General features: G+C 41.6%; 1 protein-coding gene across 1 annotated transcript in view; it reads left to right on the top strand.

Annotated features, from left to right (window-relative positions):
• Positions 1–6,882: 6,882 nt before the first annotated feature.
• The window catches only part of LOC309696939 (sterile alpha motif domain-containing protein 10-like), a 61,234-nt gene continuing 42,601 nt past the window's right edge, over positions 6,883–25,515 (top strand). The window contains exon 1 of the mRNA XM_082518478.1: positions 6,883–7,261. Coding sequence (XP_082374604.1) covers positions 7,249–7,261 — 13 coding nt within the window. The 5' untranslated portion in view covers positions 6,883–7,248. The remainder of the gene's footprint in view (positions 7,262–25,515) is intronic.

The following is a 25,515-nucleotide window of genomic DNA, read 5'->3' as shown; positions in this document are numbered from 1 at the left end:
GTGGCTAATTTGAATAGCCGCAAGGAAGTTGTTAATCGAAGAGCTAATCCAGCAGCTAATCCCTGAGCGAACAGGAAAGGGAAATGGATTTTTGAAATGCAGTTTATTAAATTGGAATTCAAAAATGAATTTACAAATGCAGAATTTATTCTACAATTCATTATTTAAGCACAGACTTCTTTATTTCGATGCGCATGGCTCTTGTGGTCCTCCATATTTCACATGTACCAAAATACTTCAATACTTCAACTCCCTGATGAATGAAAAACAGATTCACCACCTTTTAAAGTCATCAAAGTGTTTAGTTTTTTTCTCAAAACCTTACTGCCTTTGGAAAAAGTCTTAAAAATGTAGGCTGAATGGGAAGTGAACATTTTTCAGGCATAAAAATGAAATGTGAAGGATTTTTAACTAAATGAAATTTGAGAAAAGCAAAATAAAACCACCATAAAAGACAAAGAAAATAGATACAGTCTGTGAACATAGAACCAACTAAGGTATAGTCCAGTAAAGTCACAGTACAAACATTCAGCACCCACTTTATTAGGTATTAGGCACAGTAATCCAGATATCTAATCAGCCTTTCACATCAGCAGCAACTCAGTGCATTTCAGCATGTAGACATGGTCAGGACAGGCTGCTGAAGTTCAACCCAAGCATCAGAATAAGGATGAAAGATGATCGAATGTGGCATGGTTGTTGATGTCAGATGGGCTGGTGTGGGTATTTCAGACATTGTTGATGTACTGGGATTTTCCTCCACAACCATCTCCAGGGTTTACATGGAATTATCTAAAATGAGAAAACATTCAGTGACCAGCAATTCTTAGGGTGAAAATACCTTGTTGATGTCAGAAGAGAATGGGCAGATTACTTTGAGCTGATAGAAAGGGAGAAGTAACTTACATAACCACTCATTACAAACAAGTTATGCAGAAGAGCATCTCAGAAAGCGCAACAGCAACAGAAGACTGTGCTAGGTGCAACACCTGTCAGCTAAGAACGGGAAACTGAGGCTACATTTTGCACTGATTCCCCAAAATTAGACAATAAAAGATTGAAAAACACTGAACTCCAGTGGCCTCCACAGTCATCAGATCTTAGTCCAGTAAAACAGCTTAGAGGAAGGAGAAATTTGGATGAGCAGCTGACAAATCTTCTGCAGCTGTGCAATGCTATCATCTAAACATGGAGCAAAATTTCTAAGCACATTGATGAATCTATGTCACAAAGACTTGAAGTATTTCTGAAGGCAAATGACGCTCCACCTTGAGGCTTGCAAGGTGTAACTAATAAAGTAGCAAGTGAGTATATGTATAGTATATGCTTGTGTGTAATTAACAGCGCCATGACATCAACCTGTGACACAAGAGTATGTATTTCTATTTTTTTCCAATTAACCTTTTCTGAGAACATATGTTTATATTAGCTTTCAGCTGAAGATGAGGTTCCTGTAGGTCTGTCACTGTCAGTGAAAAAAGTAAAATGTTTGAAGTAAGTAATTTGAAGTAATTTGAAAATACTCTCCAACAATGCTGCAGAGTGTTAAGGAAAGTGAGAGACACAATAGCAGTGTACAGTGTAGACAGAGACCAAATAGAAAGGCTAATGTGAGTGGGGAAATGTGTTAATTAAGAGTTAGTGAAAATGAAGTTCCTGATGTGAGAACTGCACCAAAGCGATGGAGAAAAACTGTAATTAGTAAAAATCTGTACACAGTACCTTAAAAATCATTGTATTTAACCCATGGACACATTACTGGCATCATTGACATTCAGCCACAAGGATGACATTCTTGATTTGCTTCATATACAGTATTTAACGTAAACATAAGACAAACAAGAATAAAGCTCTTCTGTAAGACTTCAAAGACCTTTGCAGTGGTGTGGAATGAGGTCATGACCCCCACGTGGTCAGCAGAGTCAATTCAAACAGCAGAGTTCAAGAAGGTCATTAAAGAGACAGCAACATGGTTACACTGTGCACATTTGCATGGGTGTGGCTACTGTGAAGGAGGTTGTGGCATCTGAATTGTGTTCCATCCCTTCCTCCTTCTGCACATGAGCAAATGTATACGTGCATACATGTATTGCATGTGGAGCAGGCGAAAAGAGGTAGTGATCAGGGAGTGGTAAAGGGAATATATCTCTCAAATGTGTCTGTCATCTTTTGGTCCACATCCGGAATAAATCTAGAAAGGGGATGCAACACTTTCAAAGGAGGCCTCTCCTCAATATGCACACAGAATTGCCAAATACTCTCCCAAGTCTTTGATTAGGAAAGCAGCTCAGGGCCACAACTTAACACTATAAAGTGGATTCCTCTCTATCATCTGCACTCATCTCAGTGGAGTAAATAGCTTCCTATGGGAATTCATTAGATTGCTTTCACTTTCACCAGAAAAAAAAGCATCCCCCCTTTCAGATCACATTAAGTGTAGAGAGAAGACGACTCTTCTGTTTTACTGATATCCAACCTCTTTGAATCTTTTCTGTTTCTGAGCCATTTAGATGCACCCAAGGTTTATCCGGTCTTCCCTTGGCTGCCCTTCTCTATCCATTTTACTGTTGTATTTGGCACTATTATTCTTCACTGCCAACTCAGGGACAGCCGCTCACCATGACACCAGCTTTGGTGAGGCTCATGCCACACTCCACTATCAATAGCTTCTCTGTGCTTCTTGAGGAAGGGCTCTCTTTCTCCCTCTCTCTTTGAAGGGAGCTCTAACACAAGTCCAAGACACTCCTTTTTCATCAGCAGCTGCAATCTGGTTGTTAGCAGTACAAGCATACTGCTTGCTGCTGTTGTTTATGTTGTTGGAAAGCTCTGTCTGCTTTTCAAAAAGTGCATTTTTAAATGGCATGCGTGGATGTGTTTGCGTTTAGATTTTGCTAGTTTTGCACTGTCCGAAGCAAAAGAACCCAAAGAAAACAAATGGCATGGAGTTAGGGTTGATAATGCTGGTACAGCATTATCAGAGAAATATTAATGGTTTCATATATCAGTTATACTGAATATTGTATTATAAAATAAATGGAGGCAAACACTCTCTTATTCACCATCACTCTAACCTTTCACTGATACTGCTTATCTCACTAAAAATGCTTTAACAAAACTCTCAGCTTGTGCTCCTGCTGCCGACTGAAGAATGAATTATAAAAAGTAATGAATGACTACAAACAATAACACTTTTCATGCCCCTTTGCTGTTGTTCTCTTCTTTATCTGCACTGAGATACCTCTACTCCCTCCCCCGCAAGAGTTACTCATACTTTAGCTGCTGTGTTGCTATCACCTGAGACCCTGTGGTTCTTAGCAAGTTTGTCTCTCTCTTGATCTCTGTTGGACCCGTTCTATTCATTATTCAGCACACAGACCACCCTCTGAATGAAAGATGCAAGGGTTCAACCGCTCAATTTTTTTTACATGACAAAATGTCCTTACAGGCATAGAGAACACACTTCTAAATTAAGCTCTGACTCTGTGAGTGTGAGGGAGTGAATGCAAATGTGTGTGTGTGCATGTGTGTGTATGTGTGTATTAACATTATGTATACAGTAAATCCGTGCATGTGTGTGTTGGCGTGTCTGGCAGGCTCACTCCCAATCAGCATGTATTTTGGTGAAGCCCTGATGGACCAGCTAGTCCTTTGTTCCTTGTTGTTCACCCTTTGATGATCCAGTGCAGTGCCTGAGCTTTAGGGAGGGCCCCCATCTTCTTCCGCAGACTGATGGAGTCTTTCAGGGACATATCTCTCGACTGTTCTACACACACACAAAAAGCACTGGTGCAGAGCAATCTGCATGTATCTGAATGCCAGCAGAATCAATTAGTCGGATATGCTGTGAGATTATATTGACAAAGACACGTTCACAACTTTCTCCCATATTCTCCGCTTTGAAGTGAAGCTCGGTTGTTTGACGGGCAAATAGCAGCTGACGTGGATGTCTACAGGGGGATGGCTGTTTTTAGGTTTTGCTGCCAGAGGATCTCTCCACATTTCTGCTTCTTGGTTTGTGGTTTGAGACCTTCTGCTCACATAGATGGTAGCAAAAACACGTACTTAAAATTTCTTCTGTTCTTTCCACTCAATGCAGAGGACCAGTTTTTGCACACACACAGACACACAAATAAACTAAATGAAACACTTCATTCATCAGCGTACTATTGTGAAGGCAAATAAAGATCCATAATGTCTTCTCTGATTTGAGTGGCTCTAATGTAGTGATTTGCACATTTGCCTAACAAGCAAAAGATCTGGTTTGGTTCTAGACACAGATCCCTTGGGAGGAGTGCGGACAGTGATAGATTTACTGATGGTTAGAAGAAGTGTGCTAATAATGGCAGGGAAAGAACGAACGGATGAAAAATAACATATCTATTGTAAAGTCTTTCAGCACTTCTTCACTCTATATTTGAACTACATTTAAACGTTTAACAAAATTGGTATGAGGAAACATGTTTAATATAACAGGTAATATCAATATTGGAGCAGTCCCAAAACAATCAGATTAAATTTAGGCAAAGAAAGTTACAGTGACAATGTGGCTGCATAATTTTCTTTAGATAACATTTGTGTTGGTAGCTATAGTAAAAAGTGAGCAAAACTCACTGACTATACTGCCCCGCTGATGCTGTTTTCATTTTGACCGTTCTTCTTCCTCCTGTCGGACCCTTAGTGAAACCACAATGCTGCAGTATATGATAACCAGTGTTGGGTAAGTTACTTTAAAATAGTAACTTAGTTACATTACTAGTTACTTCTCTCAAAAGTAACTCAGTTACTTCAAGTTACTCGTTACTTTCAAAGTAACTAGTTACTAGGGAAAGTAACTTTGGTTTTACTCAGAATTCTCTTGTTAATGTGTTGCTTCCATAACTTTGCCAATCTTCTAGCTTGCTTACTTGCCACAAGTGCACTGTGCCACCTACCAATAGAAAGAAAAAGATAATGTGCATATTTCCACGAGAGAAATCCCACGCCTGGACCGTCATTGACTGCTGCCATGATTCTAGCCTACGTCACAGTGTCATCTGCGCCTTTTACATCCAACACAAAAACTGCAGTCGTGGTGCTTTCGATTGTACTCAGAACTCGGAAATTCTGCCTTCCGAATAGGAAGATGTAGGCAACACCAGACTGCAGATGAGCTGCATACAGAGCTGGACTGGGACAAAAAAATCATCCCGGGCATTTTGACTAGAGACTGGCCCACCATTATAAGAAAAATCATAAAGCCTTTGAATGAAAACAAACGCTGTTGTGACAGTGATGTACACTGTTTTGATGGTATATATGCATCAATCTATCAATCGTTTGTTGTAAGATTCAGATAATTATTTTTTAAAAGCTAGACATTTTAAATGAGAATAAGAAAGAAAAGTATTTCTTTGTGCCCCCCTTTCCCTGTTAATGCCCTACCTGCCCCCCTGGCAACACTTTGCTAGACCCGCCCCTGCACAGTTACCAGCTGTCAGCTACTTAGAAAAGGATCCTGGGGTTATTTGTCTCTCAGAAACAGTTCATAACTTCCCTTCAACTCATTCCTGTCACCTGAAAGGTAAACCTGTTTCTCCATCACCTGTTCAGCTCTGATGATCCAGTAAGGACATCTCCTGGTTTCATCTTCATGTTTCCCTCTCACCAGATAACCAAACCATATCATGACCAGCAGCTTTTTTTACAGCTGTGGCTCCAGCAAACATCAGCTGATACTAGAAATTAATATTAAATAAATTCTAACAACAGCTGATCAAGCTTAAACGTGCTGCTGTTGTTTAGCGCGACATCTGCTGGTTTCCTCTTTCTGCGCAAAGTGGGCGATAAACACACAAGAGAGAAAAGACGATCAGCTGATCATTGATCAGTTTCATGATTGAAGTAGAAACGGGAGAGGGAGGGGGGAGAATGAGAGAAGAAGAGGCAGCTGTGCAGCAAAGACACAGAATAACTCCAGCTTTGTGCCTTTTTCATTGTAGCTGAATTACGGGACAAACTGTTCCTTTTCACCTCAATAAGAAACGCGTAATATTTTCTCTGAATACCAGACGGGACGGTTGGCAACTCTAATAACTTATGAACAAAATAAAGTTAAACATCATTAACTTCATAGCACCCACCCAGCTGTATAGAAACTCCGTCATGCTAGCTAGCACGCAGTACGGAAAAAGTCAGAATAACGAAAATAAACTGCACCTAAACTTGGTTCATATCTGACCCAGAGAGACTGCAGGTCATAACTTCTTACCTGAAGTTCTGTTCACACTTGGACCGGCGGCCACCTCGGGTCTCTTTTCCTTCTGCGTCCCTTTTCCTTCATCCACCTGCTGCCTCCACCACTTGCTAATGTTACTGAATCTGTGGAAGCTCCGCGATAGCCACCACACGAAGTAACGAGTAACGACCCTATCTAAATCCCAGTAACGAGTAACGCGTTCCTGATTTTGGCATAATAACTAGTTACCGTGCTCGTTACCACAATAATAACGTAGTTACTGTAACGCGTTACTTAATAACGCGTTAGTCCCAACACTGATGATAACCAGGCTTTCTGTAATGGGTCATTTTATCCGATTGCTGTCCCAGTGTGCAGAACTTGGAAACTTTAGGTTGAGGAAACTAGAAGGTTTCAAGCAAACATCAGAGAAAACTTCTATATTATTATTATTATTATTATTATTATTATTATTATTATTATTATTATTATTATTATTATTATGACAATAACAATATAGTTGGAAGACGAAAGTTTTTCTGGACATTTTTAAGAAAAAGGGGGTGGGGGGTTCTGTGTTATGTGAATCTCTATCGTCGCTCGTGATTTAACAAAAAAGAGGCGTGGATGTGTTTGTGCGTGGGGTGAGAGAGAAAGAGAGAGAGGGAGTGAGAGAGAGAGCGGCGTCTGTGTCCTATAACAGCTGGTGTCGGGGCGTAATGACCTTTTGTCTCCAGCCGGTCAGGTACGGAGGGAGGGGGGGCGGAGATACTGAAGGAGCAGTTTCATAGCGGACTGGTCCCGGCATCCCGGAGACCAAATGGCCGTGAACCGACAGAGAGGAAGAGTGTGATCTAGGTTTTTCTTTTCTCCCAGTACTAACAGCAGTAAGAGCTGTCTCCATGCTCACATAGGTTAGAAGGGGCAGGAAGCGCTCTTCATCTCTCACGCTCAGTAGCCTACATTTTATCCGTCTGGCAGAAGAATGAGAGAGTCCTGTTGACACCACGGAGAGATACACGCTGAGACCGACTATGGCTGTGGACGGTAAGAGCGCCTACTATTCCCTTTACTAGAGCATCTTACCCATATCCACAGTGGGTATTCATACGGGGCATGAGCTGGTCTCTAACTGTGACTTTATAAGCTACTTTGGGGTTTTCTTTGACACCATATCACATTTGCACCACATCTATTGTTTTTTATAGAACATTTATGATGCTATTTTTGGTAAAGGGAAATAAAAATGCCTTTAAGTAGCAGGAAATGTTTCTATGGAGATTATTTTATATATGTTTTCTTTATTGTGGAATAGCCTCTAGATTTCAACTATCCTCAGGAAAAATAAATGAATAAGTAAATCTGCAAAGTTGTTTCTGACAGGATTTCAGGTAAGAACTTTTCAAAATAAATGTGGATTTAGTCTTCTCTGTCATGTTAAATTTACCTTTGAGAAAAAAGACTTTTAAACTTGCATGTAGTCAAAAATACCCAGCTGTAACGTCCAGTTAAGTAGCCAAAGTCTTTGTTTTACAGGAAAGAAGACTGTATTGGAGGTTCAGTGTTACCTATGGTTTCTTTGTACTTGATTGTATTTGTCCAGCGTCTGGCTCACCTGAATACATTACCAGCTGAAGAATAACAATGATGCTGTATTCTTTGTTATTCATGCTTTTGTTTTGCTGTTACACAAGTATGAAATATGACTTCATCAGTCATGTAAGCACAATAACCCACCCCCATCCTTTCAAAGCACCACCAACCCCACCCCTCACAAAACAGAATTTGTTGCTTTTAGATCTGGATTGAAAGGATGGCATACACTACAAAGAATGGCAATCCATAGCTCTCTCTTTTCTTTTAAATCTGCTGATTGATCTGATGACTGTTCTTCATTCATTAATTACTGTTTGTTTTATGAAAAGCTAGAAAAGAAACTGATAGTAAACTACAAAAGCCGTTTAGCAGCTTTGTTTTGCTTGGAAACATGACTGAAATTTAGATTTTGCGTATCAAAATGATGTCTTTAAAAACCAAAATTCCCCTGAAAACATGTTGAAATAAATCCTACCCATTTTTTCCTTTTGTTTTTGTTATGAGGTCACATTTTACGCAGCCTCAGCTCAAAACAAATTTCTCTTTGCAGAGCTCTGATTGTCTTCCCCCCCCCCACCCAGCCCACTTACCCTAGCTTCAGGGGACCAAACGAATTAGACATTAATATACTGTGCAAAAAAAGCTCTTCGGTGTTTTTTTGAATTGTTTGTACCCTTGTTTTTTGTCCTGCCACTTTCTCTTTCCCGCGCTTGGGTGGTTGGTGTTAGCTCCCGGCTAACTAACTTAAGTGAAGCCTAATCAGAGCCTCTCTTTGCTCAAGGGCAATAATGTGTGTGAGAGCGTTGGTGTAGTGCCAAGTGGGGTTTCCATCTGTCCTCTGTCTACTGAAGCAGGTTAGCTCTTCATTAGCATGATTGCAAGGTGGAGGCTCAGTCAGATATGCATACGTGCATACTGACACATTGGACAATCCATAATTAATCCATAGTTTACTTAAGCATCATTAATTTACTCAGAGCCTTGGGCGCTGATGCCACCCTGACACTGCTGTGCCACTTAAACTTTAATGAATATGGGTCCAAAAAGACTGTATCACTGCTTGAAGACATGCATGGGGATGACTATACAGCTAGGAAACGATATCAGACTTACTAACATCTGCAATAAGTTATAGGGCACGGATACTTATTTAAGAAGATTTTGTCTCTTATTTAAAACTTTTAGAAAGAAAGTTTAAGAGTCTATTTGAGGAATTTAGATAATTGTTAACCGAGTTTACATCCAATTTGTGAACTGTGATTACTTTCAGTTGGGTACGTACAGAACCAAAGCGACACTGACTGATAATGCATTGCATTGATTTTCATATGCCAGGAGACTTTAGTGTTATTGTGAGGTAGGCTCTCGGCAACCGGCCTGTGACACTATCATTTACAAGAGCTGATCTGCATTTTAAATGGTATAATAGACATTTTGCCTCATCTTCATGTAAATTGCTGAGGGAATTACATTTTTCTCCTTGCTGCCTGCTGCACAGCAAGTCAAGCTATATAATTATATTCCCCTCTACGTTAGGCAATTCCGATTGGATGAAATTCATCAGATGTTTGCTTAAATCATCCAGGACATCTGGCTCTGTTGTCATATCTGAGATAAGCAGCCATACAAATGATCCAAGTGGGCCACTGTGCCGTCCAGTGCTCATTGTTTAGGATGAGCAGGATTTTTTTTTCTCCAGAGGAGAGGACAGCAGGCTTCATCCCATGTTCACATTAGCGATAGACATGGGGGCAACCCAGTGTGTGTCCTCCAAAAGGCAAGCCTGGCCAAGCCCAGCAGCAGCATATCCAAAGATTTTGGGCCAGGATAGAGCATTCCAGCATGGTTTCCATCCATCCATAATACAGCGAGACATAAGCACACACACTCAGACATACAAAAAAAAAAAGCCAAAAGCCATGCCCACACCACCAACCTGACAGGCCCACACAGAGACAAGCGCACAGCTGGATCTGAATCTATAAACAACACATTTATTTGTGTCTCTCTCTGGGCATGTTGGTAGAAAGCCTGCCAAAGAAGGGTCGATAGTGGCTGTTTGCCATGGTTCATGATGGACACCTACTGTAGGATGGGGGCTTAAACATGAGGAATGTTTGTACTGTAATTTTCTTCTAAAAGACAGACATGCTGCAGCATTATTTTCTTTTAATTACTCTGAAAATGTAGTTCTACCATAAAATAATTCATAAAAATGAACAACTATGGCCTAGTTACACGCTCCTTGAATAATCTATTGTGTTGTCCTTCCTCCAAATGATGGTTAACCCTTTCTTCAAAAGCCCCAAAGCACAAATAAGTAGCGTTTCTTCAGATCAGGTCACACCATTGTGTGCTCATTTGGTTTTAAATGAACTGCCCCTTTCCACTGAGAAGCCAAATATGCACACATGCTTTGGTCAATGCATCCATTTGTGTTTGTATGTGTGAACATGTTGATGAAGCATAAGGGAAGCTAACACCCCTCTGAGTGAGGCGCTGTGGCAGGAGGAGTGTTAGCTGTAAACAGACAAACTTTGTTGTTTTCCTGGTGTGTGCTATATCGCCTGCTAGAGAGTGCATCCATTTGGTGCTGGAGCCAAATGTGTTTGGGGCCTCTGTAGTTGGGTAATATGGTAATGGTGCGCTAACCCTCTCAGCTACAGTGGCATGGAGGGGTTATACAGCAATTTCATGTGTTTATGCTTGTCAGGGAGCGTGCAAGCTGTTAACCTCTTTGCCGTGTCCATCATCATCCCGTGCTTCCTCACAGCAGGAGGGTGTGCCACTCAATATAATGCATGGAGAATCCTCTTTAACACACGCATGCACACACACTCATGCACTCCAGTCATCCATCATCAGCTCTCTGATCCACTGCTGCCCTGCAGCTGCACCTGGTATGAGCATGTGCATTTTAGACTCGCAGAGAGAGGAATAAAGGCTAAATTGACAGAGGGATAGAGGAAACAGGGGGGATGTGTTTGTGCAATCTTGTACAGTAACTGGAATTCCAAGACCACATTAACAAGAGCCCTGAGAAGTTTCCATAAGCTGTTTTATCAGCTGAAGGATATATTATTGTTATTAGTTTCTTCATAGCTTTGGCTACCATTTTTTTCAAGTGATGATATTCTTGTAGCTCACTCAAGAGAATACTGAAATGATTATGTCTGTACATAGTAATGTATGTTTATAATAGAAAGGTTGGGCCATAATTTTGTAGTTTGTCCTTTTCCCACCTTTTTCATATATTGTAGCTAAATCGACTGGATAATATGAAGGAAATGATTATCTCATGAAACATTTGAAATGTTATTTTAAAAGAAAAGTATGATATATGATATGACATCATCATGCTATATGAGAAAAATGAGAAAGTGACCTTTTCATGAGAAAATATTGATATGAGAGTACCAATGAAGCATTTATTATTAGAAAAATATGAGATGTGTATTCAGTCTTAATTTTATTTATTTTTGTCTATAAAGGAAACCTGTAATATCTTTGCATTACTTAAATTTTAACTTTGTTTTTTAAACCAATTCAGCTGCTGATAATTTGATTAGAGATTGTAGTATGTTATTCGAGAAGCCTCAAGTGTCATCCACTATTACGCTCTCCAAAATAATGAGATATTTTTGTACAAAATAATTTTAATTCCTCAATAAGCTTCTTACCCCCTTTTTATATGTTCTTGTTCATAATGATATTTCTGCCTTTCTGGGTCTCATCACTGGTGAGAATAACTTTTGGGCAAAACCACAGACTTTGGTTTTGACTTACTCAGGTAGACTGTGGTGTTTAAATGATGCTCAGTTGGTACTAAGGGGCCCAAAGATTGCCAAGAAAATATTAAATATCCCCCACTCCATTACACCAATGATACAAGGCAGGATGGAATCATCTTTTCATGGTGTATGCACAAAATTTTGACCCTGCCATCCAAATATTGTAGCAGTAATCAAGACTCATCAGACCAGGAAACGTTTTTTATTTCAATTTTCTGTTCTCCAATTGTAGTGAGCCTGTGTGAACTGTACTTTCCTGTTCTTAGCTGACAAACAAGGCATCCAGTATGGTCTTCTGCTGGAATCTGCTGCAGTCTGTTCATTCTCCTTTCTGACACTGATTTGGCCTTTTCACTCAAAGAACTGCTGCTCACTAAATATATTTTCCCTTTTATGGACTTTTCTTTGTAAGCTTTAAAGATATCTACACAGGAAAATCGCAGTATATCAGCAGTTTCTGAAGCACTTACTAAAAACCTTGATACTGAAAACATGTTTCTTTCCCATTCATTTGAAACTATGCCTAAATGCATTGAGTTGCAGCCACATGATTGTTGATGAGATATTTGTGTTAAAGAGCAGTTGAAGAAGTATACCCAATAAAGTATTAGGCGAGCTCTTGTACTTGTTACGTTAGTAAAGTTTTAGGTAAGTGAACTTCTCTTGGCTTACTGTTTTTATAAAAAAAATGTTCAAAGCCCTAAGCCGAGCCAGGGATATATATATGTATTATCATTCAGATGATTTCCCAACATGGCTGCAGGTTGGTAAGACTTCCTTCAAGATGAACTCTGGTAAAACTAGAGAAACATGACTTAAGTTGCACAACTCACTTGGTAATTCAGGGTGAAGCCAGTCGTATTAGTAACACAATATGAAGTTTAGATCAAACTCAGGTATCCATTAGAGCAGGGGTGTCAAACTCAAATACACAGTGGGCCAAAATTCAAAACTGGAACAAAGTCGTGGGCTAACGTTAATATTTATTGAAATATATTTATTCCTCCAGATATAAGAATGAATCTTTTCTTATGGACTCAAACAGGTTTTGCTGAAAAACTGAATATGGAACAAGCAAAGCTTAATACTAAACAATATATATATATTAGCTGTATAATACCAGTAGACAAGCTCTGATAGTAATTTGGTATGGCTTCGCGGGCCAAATGTAATTAGGCTGCGGGCCAAATTTGGCCCGCGGGCCAGAGTTTGACACCTATGCATTAGAGTGTTGCTGTTGGTGGAAAACATTTTCTGAGATAATGATGTAACGGGTTTTTTTGTGGCTCCGTGAGACCAACCGCCAACTGCTTTAACCTCTGACCCGATGTGTAGGACTTAGATGGACTCAGTACGGTTCAGCGGATAAACATTTCTGCTTTAATCCTGCAGGCCTTTCGCAGATTGATGAATGAGTAAAAGAGGAGAAGCCTGTTTCGGGGTAAATAAGTCGCGGATTAACAAGAGCACAGTGCGGTGGATTTCTGAAAGATTCTGTTCTGAGGCGTCACACCTCAACTGTTTTCATTGAGTCTGCCCTGTGCCCTCATTGATACCAATGCCATGCCTGTAATACTCTGCCAGATGACAAGGCCTCACCTTTCCCAAATTCTTGTCCTGGCTCCAACTTTTCTCCCGCCTCTCCCCCCTCACTGCTTCCTTTCTCTATCCTCTTGCTGAATTAAAGTGCGCACAGGCCCATATCCAATTTCTGTATTTTAATTAGCCTTCTGCACACAGAGAAGGATCAAGGGAGAGGAACTGAAAGGGTGTAGGGACAGAAGAAAAAGAGAGATGTAATTTTTCTGAAGGATTGTACTAATTAGCTTTAATTTCATACAGTGGTTGTATCCCCCATGCATCACTCTGTTGTTACTTACAGACTTAACTCACTGTATTTTCCCTCACTCGCATACTTGATCAATTTAATTACTGAATTTTGGCTGTTGTGATAAAGCATCTGTGTAGTTTTATTTTTGACCATTATTGCGGTAGTTCAGTTGTAATGACTCGCATTATTGTTTATTTCTGCTCTCCATCATTACCATCGGTCCCGAGAAAATGAGATGGCAGCAAACGGGAGGCCATGTTCCACTAATATCTTTGTGTCCTCAGCCTCATCCTTGGCCAGATGTCTTTCAGTCTGCAGTTTCAAGGAGAGCAGTCAACCCCTTTCCCTCAGTCGCTAACTCTCCCATTAGAGTCTGCTAAACAAACAGCCTAATTAAGTGTGGCCTTGTGTGATAGGGTATGCTTGGAGCTTTTTACTCTTTTTTAATAGGTTGGCCTGCTCCTCCTACCAAATGCTGGGGGTCAGTGAAGCTTGTGGAGCAGATTGCCCATTACACCAAATGGCTAATGGCTCCAGCTACACCCTAACAATGCATACCTCCTTGCATAGTCAGGAGCACAAGTCACATCCATTCATCCACTCGAAAAACAATTACATTACTCCTAATAATAACCTAGGAGCGTGTGGCAGGGTCCGTCTGCATGTGAGATGTGTCTTCTACATCGGTTTACGTGTATATATTAAGCCACTGAAGTGTGCTTGCGTGACTTTGAAATTGAACAAGTTTAAATCTCGTTCCTCCCGCACCTCTTCCAAAAATAGAAATCAATTTTGTGTTCCGTCTTCCCCTCTTATCAGTCACTTAGCTGTTCCCTCACTTTCTCTGCTCCAGCCTATAAATCACGCTTTTTAATCACTCTACCTCCATACGGCCCACCTTATGTTGCGCTCCTTTTTCCTTCTGTCCATATTCCACTCTTTCCCTTCCTGCTCTGTTCCCTGATGTGTATGATTACAAAGTTCCTTTGAATATACAGCAACTGGCAGGGTCTATAGCCTCCTCTGGCTGTCACGGTGCTGTTCGAATAGGCCCTCAATTTACCATGTCAATAGGCAGCCAAGTGTCAGCCGAGGTGGAGAGGAAGAGTTGTTTAAATGCAGCTCAACGCACAGTGACTCTCTTTAAGCCAAGCAGTATGCTCTCTAGTTAGCTGCATTTACCCCCACACATTTATACAGTGTTTTATTTCCTAATTTTATATGTTCTCAATATATCTTTCTCAAATGCACTTAATTTCCACTTCCTTTTCATCATCTTTAAAGAGATTTTTGGAAACATTCCTGTCTGGCTCTTCTCTCTTCCCTATGGTACCTCTCTGAAGTTACATTAAAAAGAAGCCCCTCCCCAGCCACGTCAGTTCGACAATTCTTTGCATGTTCATTGAACATGTGACATTTTCACTTCACAAACTTTTTTTTTGTATTTCCTTTTTTCACTCCCATGCTTACCAAACCCAAGGGAAGCTCTGGCTGATGAAAAAGCCATATGGCGCTATCGAAAAGTGCCTCAGACCATGGAAAATACACATTACAGTGATTTATAACATGCTCGAAATGCACTGATAAATGTGAGTAGTTTAATATGACATTCAGGTTCCCGTTTGTGTGTACATGTGATCCGATTTTCTGCAATTAAGTCACAAATAAGAACTGACTTTAACGTCCAAGCCCAGGAGATGTCTGGAGGCTGAAAAGAAGAATGTAATTCTGTAATTTTAGCTTGAATGTAACCCACTTTTCCTCATGTGGCCCTTCTTGACTTCTTAAGTGATTCATTCTCAAAAAGAGATTGGGGCTATTATGTCAAAGGCAATCTCTCATACGGCACATAAAGATCATGTGTTGAAAAAAAATGTTTCTATCTGCGCTTGATTTTGAAACAAAATCTTCTTAGATTCTTACCTGTCTTATATTATTTCCACTTCTAGCCCTGGTTCTCTATTAATTTGTGGTCGTTTTGATCCTTTACTTTGATCGCTGACATCACATGGTGGAAACACTGGGCTTTAGCGTGGCACTCTTTGTGTACAATACTACGCTTTTAAGTGATTGCACCCTTTTGACCTGATTTAGTTGAATCCACTGAGACATGCGGCTGTTGCAACTTATCCTTAGATTAGGATGGATGTGTCTCGTAAGAGTTATAGATAGAGGCTGCTGAAAGTGATTGCCTAAGTGCTGTATTGGTCATAATGGCTGTTAGAGCAAAAGACAAAAATCCTGTAGCTATATATAAATTTTTTTTTTAAGCACATAGAACAATCTAAGACTTTTGCAGTTCTTTACAGTTGCTTAAGGGAATAAACAGCAATCAGTTTGTCAGAGTCCAATTATATCTCCCTCAAAACATTTCCTCTCATTCCACTTCATGTGCTTTTGTCCTCTGGTTGTAGTCTTATGCTTTTATAGAATTTTGCTCCAGAAATAGCTGTTATATCAAACTAGGAATGACAGACGTTAAAATGGAACCAGGACCAAACTATTGTCGTGGGAGGCAGCCGAGGTTACGGCGCTGTCAGTCAGAGTTAGTGGGGGCGGGCTCTAAGCTGTCATCCCAGTGTGTCGGTCTCGCCCTACATATCAGGTCACTGGTGCTCTGCAGGCTTTGGATCTCGGTAGAAGCAGACACACACAGAGATGCACATACACTACTTTTAGGGATATAGCTATGTGGGGTATTGTATATACAGTATTTTTTTCTTCCTTCCACTTGTGTGTGCACAGCACGTTTGCACTGATGGGCCGAGTCACCGAGTCTGGAACAATGCTGGAAATAAAAACTGACACAAGTCAGGAATAATTCTTGTAAGAAAGTCCCTGCCTTCAGTGGATTTTCGAAATGGATGACGAGATGAAACAGATCTGACCAACAGATTTGACCAAAAAAAAAAAAACTGATTTAAATTTCTCTGCAATGACTGAGAGAAGAGAAAAGCACAGCCAGTAAATGTAGGGATATCATGTGAGATGGGTTTGAGGTGCACTAATTTGACAGAAAGTGATGTAATTAAGGTCTGTATAATAAAACTCTTCTCTCCCAGCCTGTCTCATCTAAAGTGAAAATGGTAGACAATCAGCCAGTGCATTAACATCAATAGATGTGATGGCACAGAGATAGGGCTGTGTGTGTATGTCTGGGAGATATAACGCAAAAGAAGCAAAATGGGTCACTCACGCTTGTGCCATTAATGCCCTATTGTTAGTGTGATGTATCTGTGGAACAACTTGTGTGTGTGTGTGTGTGTGTGTGTGTGTGTGTGTGTGTGTGTGTGTGTGTGTGTGTGTGTGTGTGTGTGTGTGTGTGTGTGTGTGTGTGTGTGTGTGCGTGCATTCGTATAAGTGTCTGGCTGTGACATCTGAGTAGCTGGGTAATAATATGAAAATGGTTCAGTAAAGTACAAGAGAGCGTAGCGCTGGTTTGGCACTGCAGTTTTGGAACGCAATTACTGAAACTACCGAGACTGTAGTTTCAGTAATTGTAACACTTCTGACCAAGAAGCACTGGTGTTGGCGCTTAACAAGCATACACGCACACACGGGGGTGATTAATTGGCTGGTTTCTGAGAGGAGCCCAGAGCAGTTTCTGCTTCTCTATGAAACATCTGGCATCATTAGAAGCCAACATTAGGGAGTTATCAATAGAGAGCTGATAGTGTTTGAAAACCTGTTATTTACGGAGCTTTGTGGTGCATTAGCCACGGAAATGGGCACAAAGACAACTTACCAAGCTCGAAAAAGATATTTGTTTGAGTAAATGCTTTAAAAAAATAGCCTGAAGTGTCTAATTAGTGTAACAACATGTGTTAGTGCACCTCAATTTGACCTCTTACCGGAAGCTTTACTCTTAGTTCTAACCAATGCCCTTTCCCTCTCTCTGGAATTCAACATGTGTCCTTCTCACTTGGATTCACTTCATCTAGGCGGCTCTCCCATTTCTTTTTTTTGTCTCTTGTTCCCACCTTTGATGCACTGATTTAATATTTGGGTTTGCTACCTGTCCAATTCAAGCCCAAAAATCTAGCTAGGATATCTGTGACTATGAGGCAATCCACTGGCACGATCTATTCAATTCAGTTCTATGTTATTGTGCGTTTGCTTTGCCACTGAGCTGCAGCTAGCGGCAAAGCTAAGGTAGAATGGAGCTAATGACAGACAGAGAGCAGTTTGGAGGCACATCACGAAGCTACAACAATATATTTGAACTCAGCCACAGCCAAGATATCAGTATCAGACTGGACCAGGAAAAAGCTGGATCAGGCAATCCCTACTTTTGTAGACACCATCAAGTCTTAGTCTAGAAAACTTTTTTTTCTTTTTGTTTTTTTGTAATTTTTTTGTAATGCTATTCTTTTTTTCTTTTTTTTTTTCTTTTTAAAGTGCCTGCTCTTATAAACACTAGGCATAATTGCAACCATAGATGGATATACACTCTTAGAGAAAACAGCCATGGTTATAAAAGTGCAAAAATATCTGTGTTAGATTGCAGAGGCAAAGCAGGAGACAAACAGGAGAGACATTTTCTCTCGGTGCCGAGATGGATCAATGAACTCATCACACACTAGGACAGCTGACTGTCAGCACACAATATCCTCAACATATTTCCATTTGTTTTGCAATTTTCGAGTAGGGCCATGCTTTAGCACTATATTTTTGAATAGACGTGAGGGGTAATTTGACCTGCATATGCCTATCCACTCGATGTCATCCTCAGTCATGCTGGTTACCATGATTGTTGCAGATTCACTAAATTACTTTGAACTGAATAATTAAACTGAGCTTGCACTTCAGTAACTCACAGGCGATGTGGGTGTTTTCCATTATCACACTGTATAAATTAGTGTAACTTATAGCTGAAGTGGAATTCAGCTTAAGGGGCACAATGACTTTATTGGATCGAGCTTAAGTTTACATGACACTCATGTAACAAAAATTCTTCAGGACTATTTTTGTTTTAATCTTTTATATTTATAGCTTATAGAAACAAAAAAACAAGTTTCTCACAATATAAATTCTGAGTTTGAATAAATTATTGTTCAAATAGTATAAATACCTTGTGTCTCTTGGTTTAGCTCAGTATGTGTAATCACAGTCATGGGAAGACAGTTGATTTGATGGTGTTGGAATTAAATAATTTTCTAGATGATAATCATGACAGTCAAAAGGAGGGTAAGACACAGAAGATCATTGCTTCGAGAACTCAGGGAAGTTTCACAAGGAGCGGTCTGATGCTGGTGTCAGAACATCAAAGGCCACCATACACTGACATCTTTGGAATAGAGGCAACGGCTTAAGCATTTTTAATGTCAAACTACACCCAAATGAACGACAATATCTTACCTGCGCTAAGGAGTAAAAGAACTCGATTGTTGGTCGCTGGTCCTCTTTACAGATAAAAGTAAATTTTGTGTTACAATTGAAAATCAAAGTCATAGAGAGACACAGAAGCCAAGGGTTTTGATGTAGTGTGTGTACGTGCTGCAATGTGATGGTGTTGCTGCAGGACTACGGTGTTTTATCAAGTCCAGAGAAACATAGCTGTCTGCCTGGAGATTTTAGAGCACTTCATGGTTCCATGTGCTGGCAAGTTTTATGGTGATGCTGACTTCCTTTTCCAGCAGGTGTTAGCGCCTGCCCTCAGTGCCAAAACCAAATTGTTTGTTGATCGTGTGTGGTTGATTGGTTGGCCAACTCGTTTGAACTGAACACCAGTGAGAATTTACTGTATGGGGTATTGTGAGGAGGAAGAGGAGACCAGCACACCTGATCAAACAGATGAGCTTGTCAGAGCTAGATATTTCTAAACAGTCAGTTCTTTATTGACGGAAATATTCAAGTAAAATGAGTTGCTCTATTGGAGGTAAGATGGCGCCGGTGAGGTCGGCTGCCGTCACGACTGCTCCGACCACTTTTTCTTTGTCTTTGTTTTTTAAGTTAGTTTTCAGCGTTTCTAAATCGGCAAAATCACCACCATTGGGTACATTAGGTATGACAGTGACACTCTTGTTTCTATTGGTTTACAATGTACTCACAATTCGAAGTTTTTAACTCCGGATCCGAGCTGGCCGAGTGAGATCTTGAGGGAGAACAAAGGGAAGCGGCGGCGGCCTAGAGGGAAGCGAGCCGGCGTCAGGAACAGGCTGAGAGCTCGTGCACACCGCACACCTCTGCCTAGCATCCTGCTCGCCAACGTCCAGTCACTGGAGAACAAGCTTGACGACCTCAGGGCCAGGGTAAAGTTCCAGAGAGACATTCGGGACTGCAATCTCCTCTGCTTCACCGAGACATGGCTGAACCCAGCGGTGCCGGACCACGCCATCCAGCCGGCCGAGTTCTTCTCGGTTCACCGCATGGACAGGACACGGGACTCGGGGAAGTCAAGGGGAGGCGGCGTGTGTTTAATGGTGAACAACAACTGGTGCAACAGTGCGAACGTTGTTCCTCTCACACGCTCCTGCACACCAAATCTGGAACTACTGTCCATCATGTGTCGTCCTTTTTATCTACCTCGGGAATTTACATCGGTCATTATAAGTGCCGTTTATATTCCATCACAAGCGGACACGGTCACCGCCTTATGCGAGCTGCATGAGGCACTCACACAGCACCAGACACAACACCGGGACGCTGCGCTTATTGTGACGGGGGACTTTAATAGCGCCAACCGCAAACGCGCAGCGCCGAACTTTTGTCAACACATCTCCTGCCCCACCAGAGGTGAAAGGACACTGGACCACTGCTACACTACGGTCAAGGACGGCTACAAGGCACAATCCCGCCCTCCTTTTGGCAAATCTGATCACGCCGCCATCTTCCTCATCCCAAAATACAAACAAAGGCTGAAACAGGAAGTTCCGGTTCAGAGGAAGGTCGCGCGCTGGACGGATCAATCGGTGGCCGTGTTACAGGACGCACTCGATGACGCAGACTGGGGCATGTTCAGAAACAGCTCCGATGATGATGTCAACGTGTTTACGGAAGCGGTTGTGGGATTCATCGGGAAACTAGCGGATGATACCGTGGAGACAAAGACTATCACAACGTTTCCCAACCAGAAGCCGTGGGTGGATAAAACCATCCGCGACGCTCTGAGATCCCGCACCGCTGCCTACAACACGGGACTCATGACGGGGGACATGGACCCGTACAAAGCCGCGTCATATAACGTGCGGAGGGCGGTGAAAGAGGCGAAGCAGTGCTACGGGAGGAAACTAGAGTCACAACTCCAACAGAGTGACTCTAGGAGCCTGTGGCGGGGACTAAGGACAATAACGGACTATAAAGCACCAACAACCGGTATGACGAACGCGGCCGTGACTCTGGCAGACGAGCTGAACACTTTCTATGCTCGCTTCGAGGCTGCAGCTAAGGACTCCAACAATGCTAGTGTTAGCGGCGCTAACGGCTGCAGACAGGAAGATACTGCCAGCACCGGAAACGTGCTCGTCATCTCCGAGCATGAAGTAAGGAGAGCCTTCAAAAGAGTGAACACCAGGAAAGCAGCAGAACCAGACGGCATCCCAGGTCGTATCCTAAGAGACTGCGCATACCAGCTAGCTCCTGTGTTCACTGAGATATTCAACATCTCTCTATCTCAGTCGGTGATCCCCACATGCTTCAAAGAGTCCATCATTGTTCCTGTCCCGAAGAAACCCCACCCTGCTTCTCTCAATGACTATCGCCCTGTAGCCCTCACCTCAGTAGTGATGAAGTGCTTTGAACGCCTGGTCAGAGACTTCATCATTTCTTCACTACCAGACACACTGGACCCACTACAGTTTGCTTACCGTCCAAATCGTTCCACAGACGATGCCATCTCTCATCTCCTCCACACATCACTCACTCACTTGGACACTAGAAGGGGGAATTATGTTAAAATGCTCTTCATAGACTACAGCTCTGCATTTAACACCATAATTCCCTCCACACTCACCACCAAGCTGGAGCATCTGGGACTCAGCTCATCTATGTGTCTGTGGATCTCCAACTTCCTAACTGGCAGACCACAGGCAGTAAGGATGGGCGGACATGTCTCAGCCTCCACCACTCTCAGCACTGGAGCCCCCCAGGGGTGTGTTCTGAGCCCCCTGCTGTACTCTTTGTACACATATGACTGTGTGGCCACTACCAGCTCCACCACCATCATCAAGTTTGCTGACGACACCGTCGTGGTGGGCCTGATCTCTGATAACAACGAGACGGCCTACGTGAAGGAGATTAGGAATCTGGAGAACTGGTGCCAGAGGAACAACCTCCTTCTAAACGTCAGTAAGACAAAGGAGCTGATAGTGGACTTCAGCACTAAGCAGGAGAGGAACTACCAGACCCCCGTCATCAACGAGTGCCCAGTGGAGAGAGTGGACAGCTTCAAATACCTCGGAGTTCACATCACGCAGGACCTGTCATGGTCCTGTCACATCAACACCGTGGTGAAAAAGGCCCGTCAGCGTCTCTACCACCTCAGACGCTTGAGAGACTTCCAACTGCCCTCCAAGGTGCTCAGGAACTTTTACTCCTGCACCATAGAGAGCATCCTGACGGGAAACATCTTAACCTGGTTTGGGAACAGCACCATGCAGGACAGACGAGCTCTACAGAGGGTTGTGCGGTCAGCTGAGCGCACCATCCGCTCCGAGCTCCCTGACCTGCACTCAATCTACAGCAGGCGGTGCCGGACCAAGGCCAGGAAGATCGTGAAGGACCTCAGCCATCCCAACAACAGACTGTTCTCTCTGTTGAGGTCAGGAAAGCGATTCCGCTCCCTGAAGACCAACACAGAGAGACTGAGGAGGAGCTTCTTCCCGCAGGCGATACGGTCTCTCAATCACACCACCACACAGTACTGACCCACACATATGGTTCTTACACACACTGGACATTCTGGACATTGTTTCACTTCATTACTTAAATCACGCTGCTGTTATTGTGTATATGCTGCTGTTATTGTGTATATATTTATTTATATTTCTCATACATTCTTATATAGTTCTATATTGTGTATTTTGTTGTACAGTTATTTTATTTTCAACTTTAATTTATATATTTTATCTTATTCTCCCAGTTAAATTTACCCTTCATTCTAATTTGTGTTGTACAGTTATTTCATTTTTAACCTTAATTTATATTTTATTCCTTCCTAGTTAAATTTACCCTTTTTAATTTTTCATATTTATTTCCTATCTTATTCATAGCCTTTTCCTTTTTTGTTTTCTTTAGGTCACGAGCAGTTGTCCAAGCATTTCACTACATATCGTACTGTGTATGACTGTGTACGTGACAAATAAAATTTGAATTTGAAATTTGAATTTGGTGATTTCCATTAGTGTGATTGAAGTACTCTGGTAATATTCATATTTACCTTTCTATCTCACTTTTGCATGACGCTAATTTAAAGCCACTGAAGCTATACAGCACAAGGTTTTAATCTGGTTAGTTTGTTTCAATACATGACAACTGTATGCAATAATTCAAATGATGGTGCACAATTTGGTTTGCTTTTGTCAGGATACTATGGGTATATGTTTGAGTTGCCTGGCTGCTGCTCCAGTCCTTCCTGGTTTAAGTAAAAGAGGAAGCTGAGGGCAGAGCTGGTTTAAGTGCAGAGGCCAACAAATGGACTTAACCATCTGGTGACCACACAGGAGAATGGGGTGTCCTCTTGCAATGTGTTTAGCTATTGTGTCTGTGGTTTTTCCCTTTGATGTTTAAAATGGTTTATTCAGTTACTATATAAGTTGCTAAGTATTTTTTGAGTAGAATTTTGTTTTCTTGTTTTCTTTGTTTGACATCTTTTATGGGCCCACTTAGTCCTTAAAATAGTTTGTTTCCATTACTGTAAATTTTTGTAGTAACGTCTTTTTTGGGGTATAATAAAACCCATTTTTTGAAGATTACACCTGTGCCTGTACATTCTTGGCTGATTGGTCCCTTATTTATTAGTTATATGCCATAATCAACAATTTCTTTTTTAAAAAAGAGAGAATATTTCACTTGATATGTTACTTCACTTGAATACAGAATAATTTACTGTTTTGAATGAAATTACAAAAACAGAATACATTTTTCATGATATTCTACCTCTTTGAGATGCACTAGTATGAGCTCAATGTTATAAGTGAAACAAACCAAAGGAAAATGCATCAAAAGAACCGTGCATAGTGCAGGTTGTGTAGGCAGGCAAAGGCACCCTCATCTATGGGGCAGGTGAAATGAAAAGAATACTGAATTCTAGGCAGATGTTGTGCATTACGGCCTGTACTTGGCTTGACACTGAGGCAATTCTGCAACACTAACAACACAGAGCACGACAGCAGAGAATTTGGTTTCTTCTCAAGATATTATTACTATTGTAGCTGTGGATTTCAGCCCATTCAATTACACTGCCTCTCTATGAAATGCAATATAAATATTATCCATGTGCTTCTGTTTCTCAGTTTCAGGGAGGGTGACGGTAAATGAGGATTTTCAGCACAGGCTTGAACCTTGACAGTTTTATTTCCTCCACCAATGCATATGTGATAATTGCAGTTTGAGTGTGTGTGTGTGTGTGTATGTGTGTGTTTATTTGTCAGCAAGACTACATAGAACCACTAATCCAAATGCCGTAAAACAGGGACTGTTTATTATGCGTTATAATACACAGTCTGAAAATTGAAGTGCAACTCCACGACTTTGCTTTTATTTTGACATTTTGGTTTTGGACCTTTTAGAGCTGCTAGTAGGAGATGGAGAGAGACATTTCCATCTACTGCCAATCTCTAGACATGACACTGATGTCAATTCATTCCTAGAAAGGAAACTAAGAGAATGCATGCAATTTCAAACTGCTGAATAATGCCCATAAGAAGAAGGGAAGGCAAGAAATGAAATAGGTACAAAGTGTGTGTTTTGGAGTAAAGGATTAAGAGGAGAGAAAGTAGAAAGGTACCCCGGGGATCTTTGGCCCTGACAAGAAACTCCTGCTGAGACTTTATTAGATTTGGTGTGTGTATTTTTCTGCATGTGTACATAGAGGTGGTGCAGAGATTTGATTCCTTTCCCCTTTTTTATTCCAAACTACCCGCTATGTATCAGCTTCTGCGGAAGCTATTTGAGTGAGCAAGAACAAGTGTGTGTGCATGTGCGTGTGCGTGTGTGTGTGTGTGTGTGTGTGTGTGTGTGTGTGTGTAGAAGAGCAGTAATTGGCATGTCCACCTGACTGAAAGGCCTGGGCGAAGTGGCAGTGCCGGAGTGGAGCTGATAACATGGCAATTAGGCTGCGAGAGACAGACCCCCAATCAGCTCAACATGGTACAGAGACTTACAGAGACAGGTGGGACTACAAGGACCGACAGAGACCAGAGAATGGGCGAGTGCCCCCAGGTGTGAGCTAATTTGTCATGCTGCTATACTGAAATCAAGCAAGCTCCGCGAGGGCTTCTGCCAAGCTATCCGTACAGGATGGTGCAGGCAGACAGCTCACGTTCACGCAGAAAACACCTGCTGCGGCTGCTGACGAAAACCTTGGTTTTATTGCGTCTTTTTAAAACTCAAATGGCACACTTTAAAAGGATGAAGAAAGCGGGCAAAGGTTTACATGCTCTGTGTCTCACTACTAATGCACAGATAAAAAAAGAGGAGAGTAATTTCATGGCTGTGTCTGATTGTTTTTGCCAGTGGTTCTTTCTTTCTTTCTTTCTTTCTTTCTTTTTTTTTCTCCTTTCCCTCCCCTCCAGGAAAGATTAGAAGAAGCCTCCTGGATCGCATCACATGAGCATTGCAACAAACTTTTAAAACTTCAAAGCGCTGAGTTATATTTCAGTTGGCAGACAGAAGTGTTAACACTATCACCGCCTCTATTGCTGAGTTTCTAATCATTCATGCTGCTTGCAAACTAACTCCCTGTCTGGAGCCTTCAGTCTCGACCCATCTATCTCAGCTCCAGATTCATTGGCACATTTTCCTTTTCGCCTCACTGTGCTCTTTTGTCTTTCTCTGTTTACCTCTTAGCTTCTGCAGAGCATTAACTTTTATCTCTTTTTCCCCCCCACACCAGCTCTCCACTCTTTTGATAAGCCTACTCCCCC

This window comes from Aulonocara stuartgranti, assembly GCF_965226115.1.
Source record: "Aulonocara stuartgranti genome assembly, chromosome: 20".
In the NCBI taxonomy this organism is placed as follows: domain Eukaryota; kingdom Metazoa; phylum Chordata; class Actinopteri; order Cichliformes; family Cichlidae; genus Aulonocara; species Aulonocara stuartgranti.
Note: the sequence above shows the minus strand (reverse complement) of the source record. Positions and strands in the feature narration are given on the sequence as shown.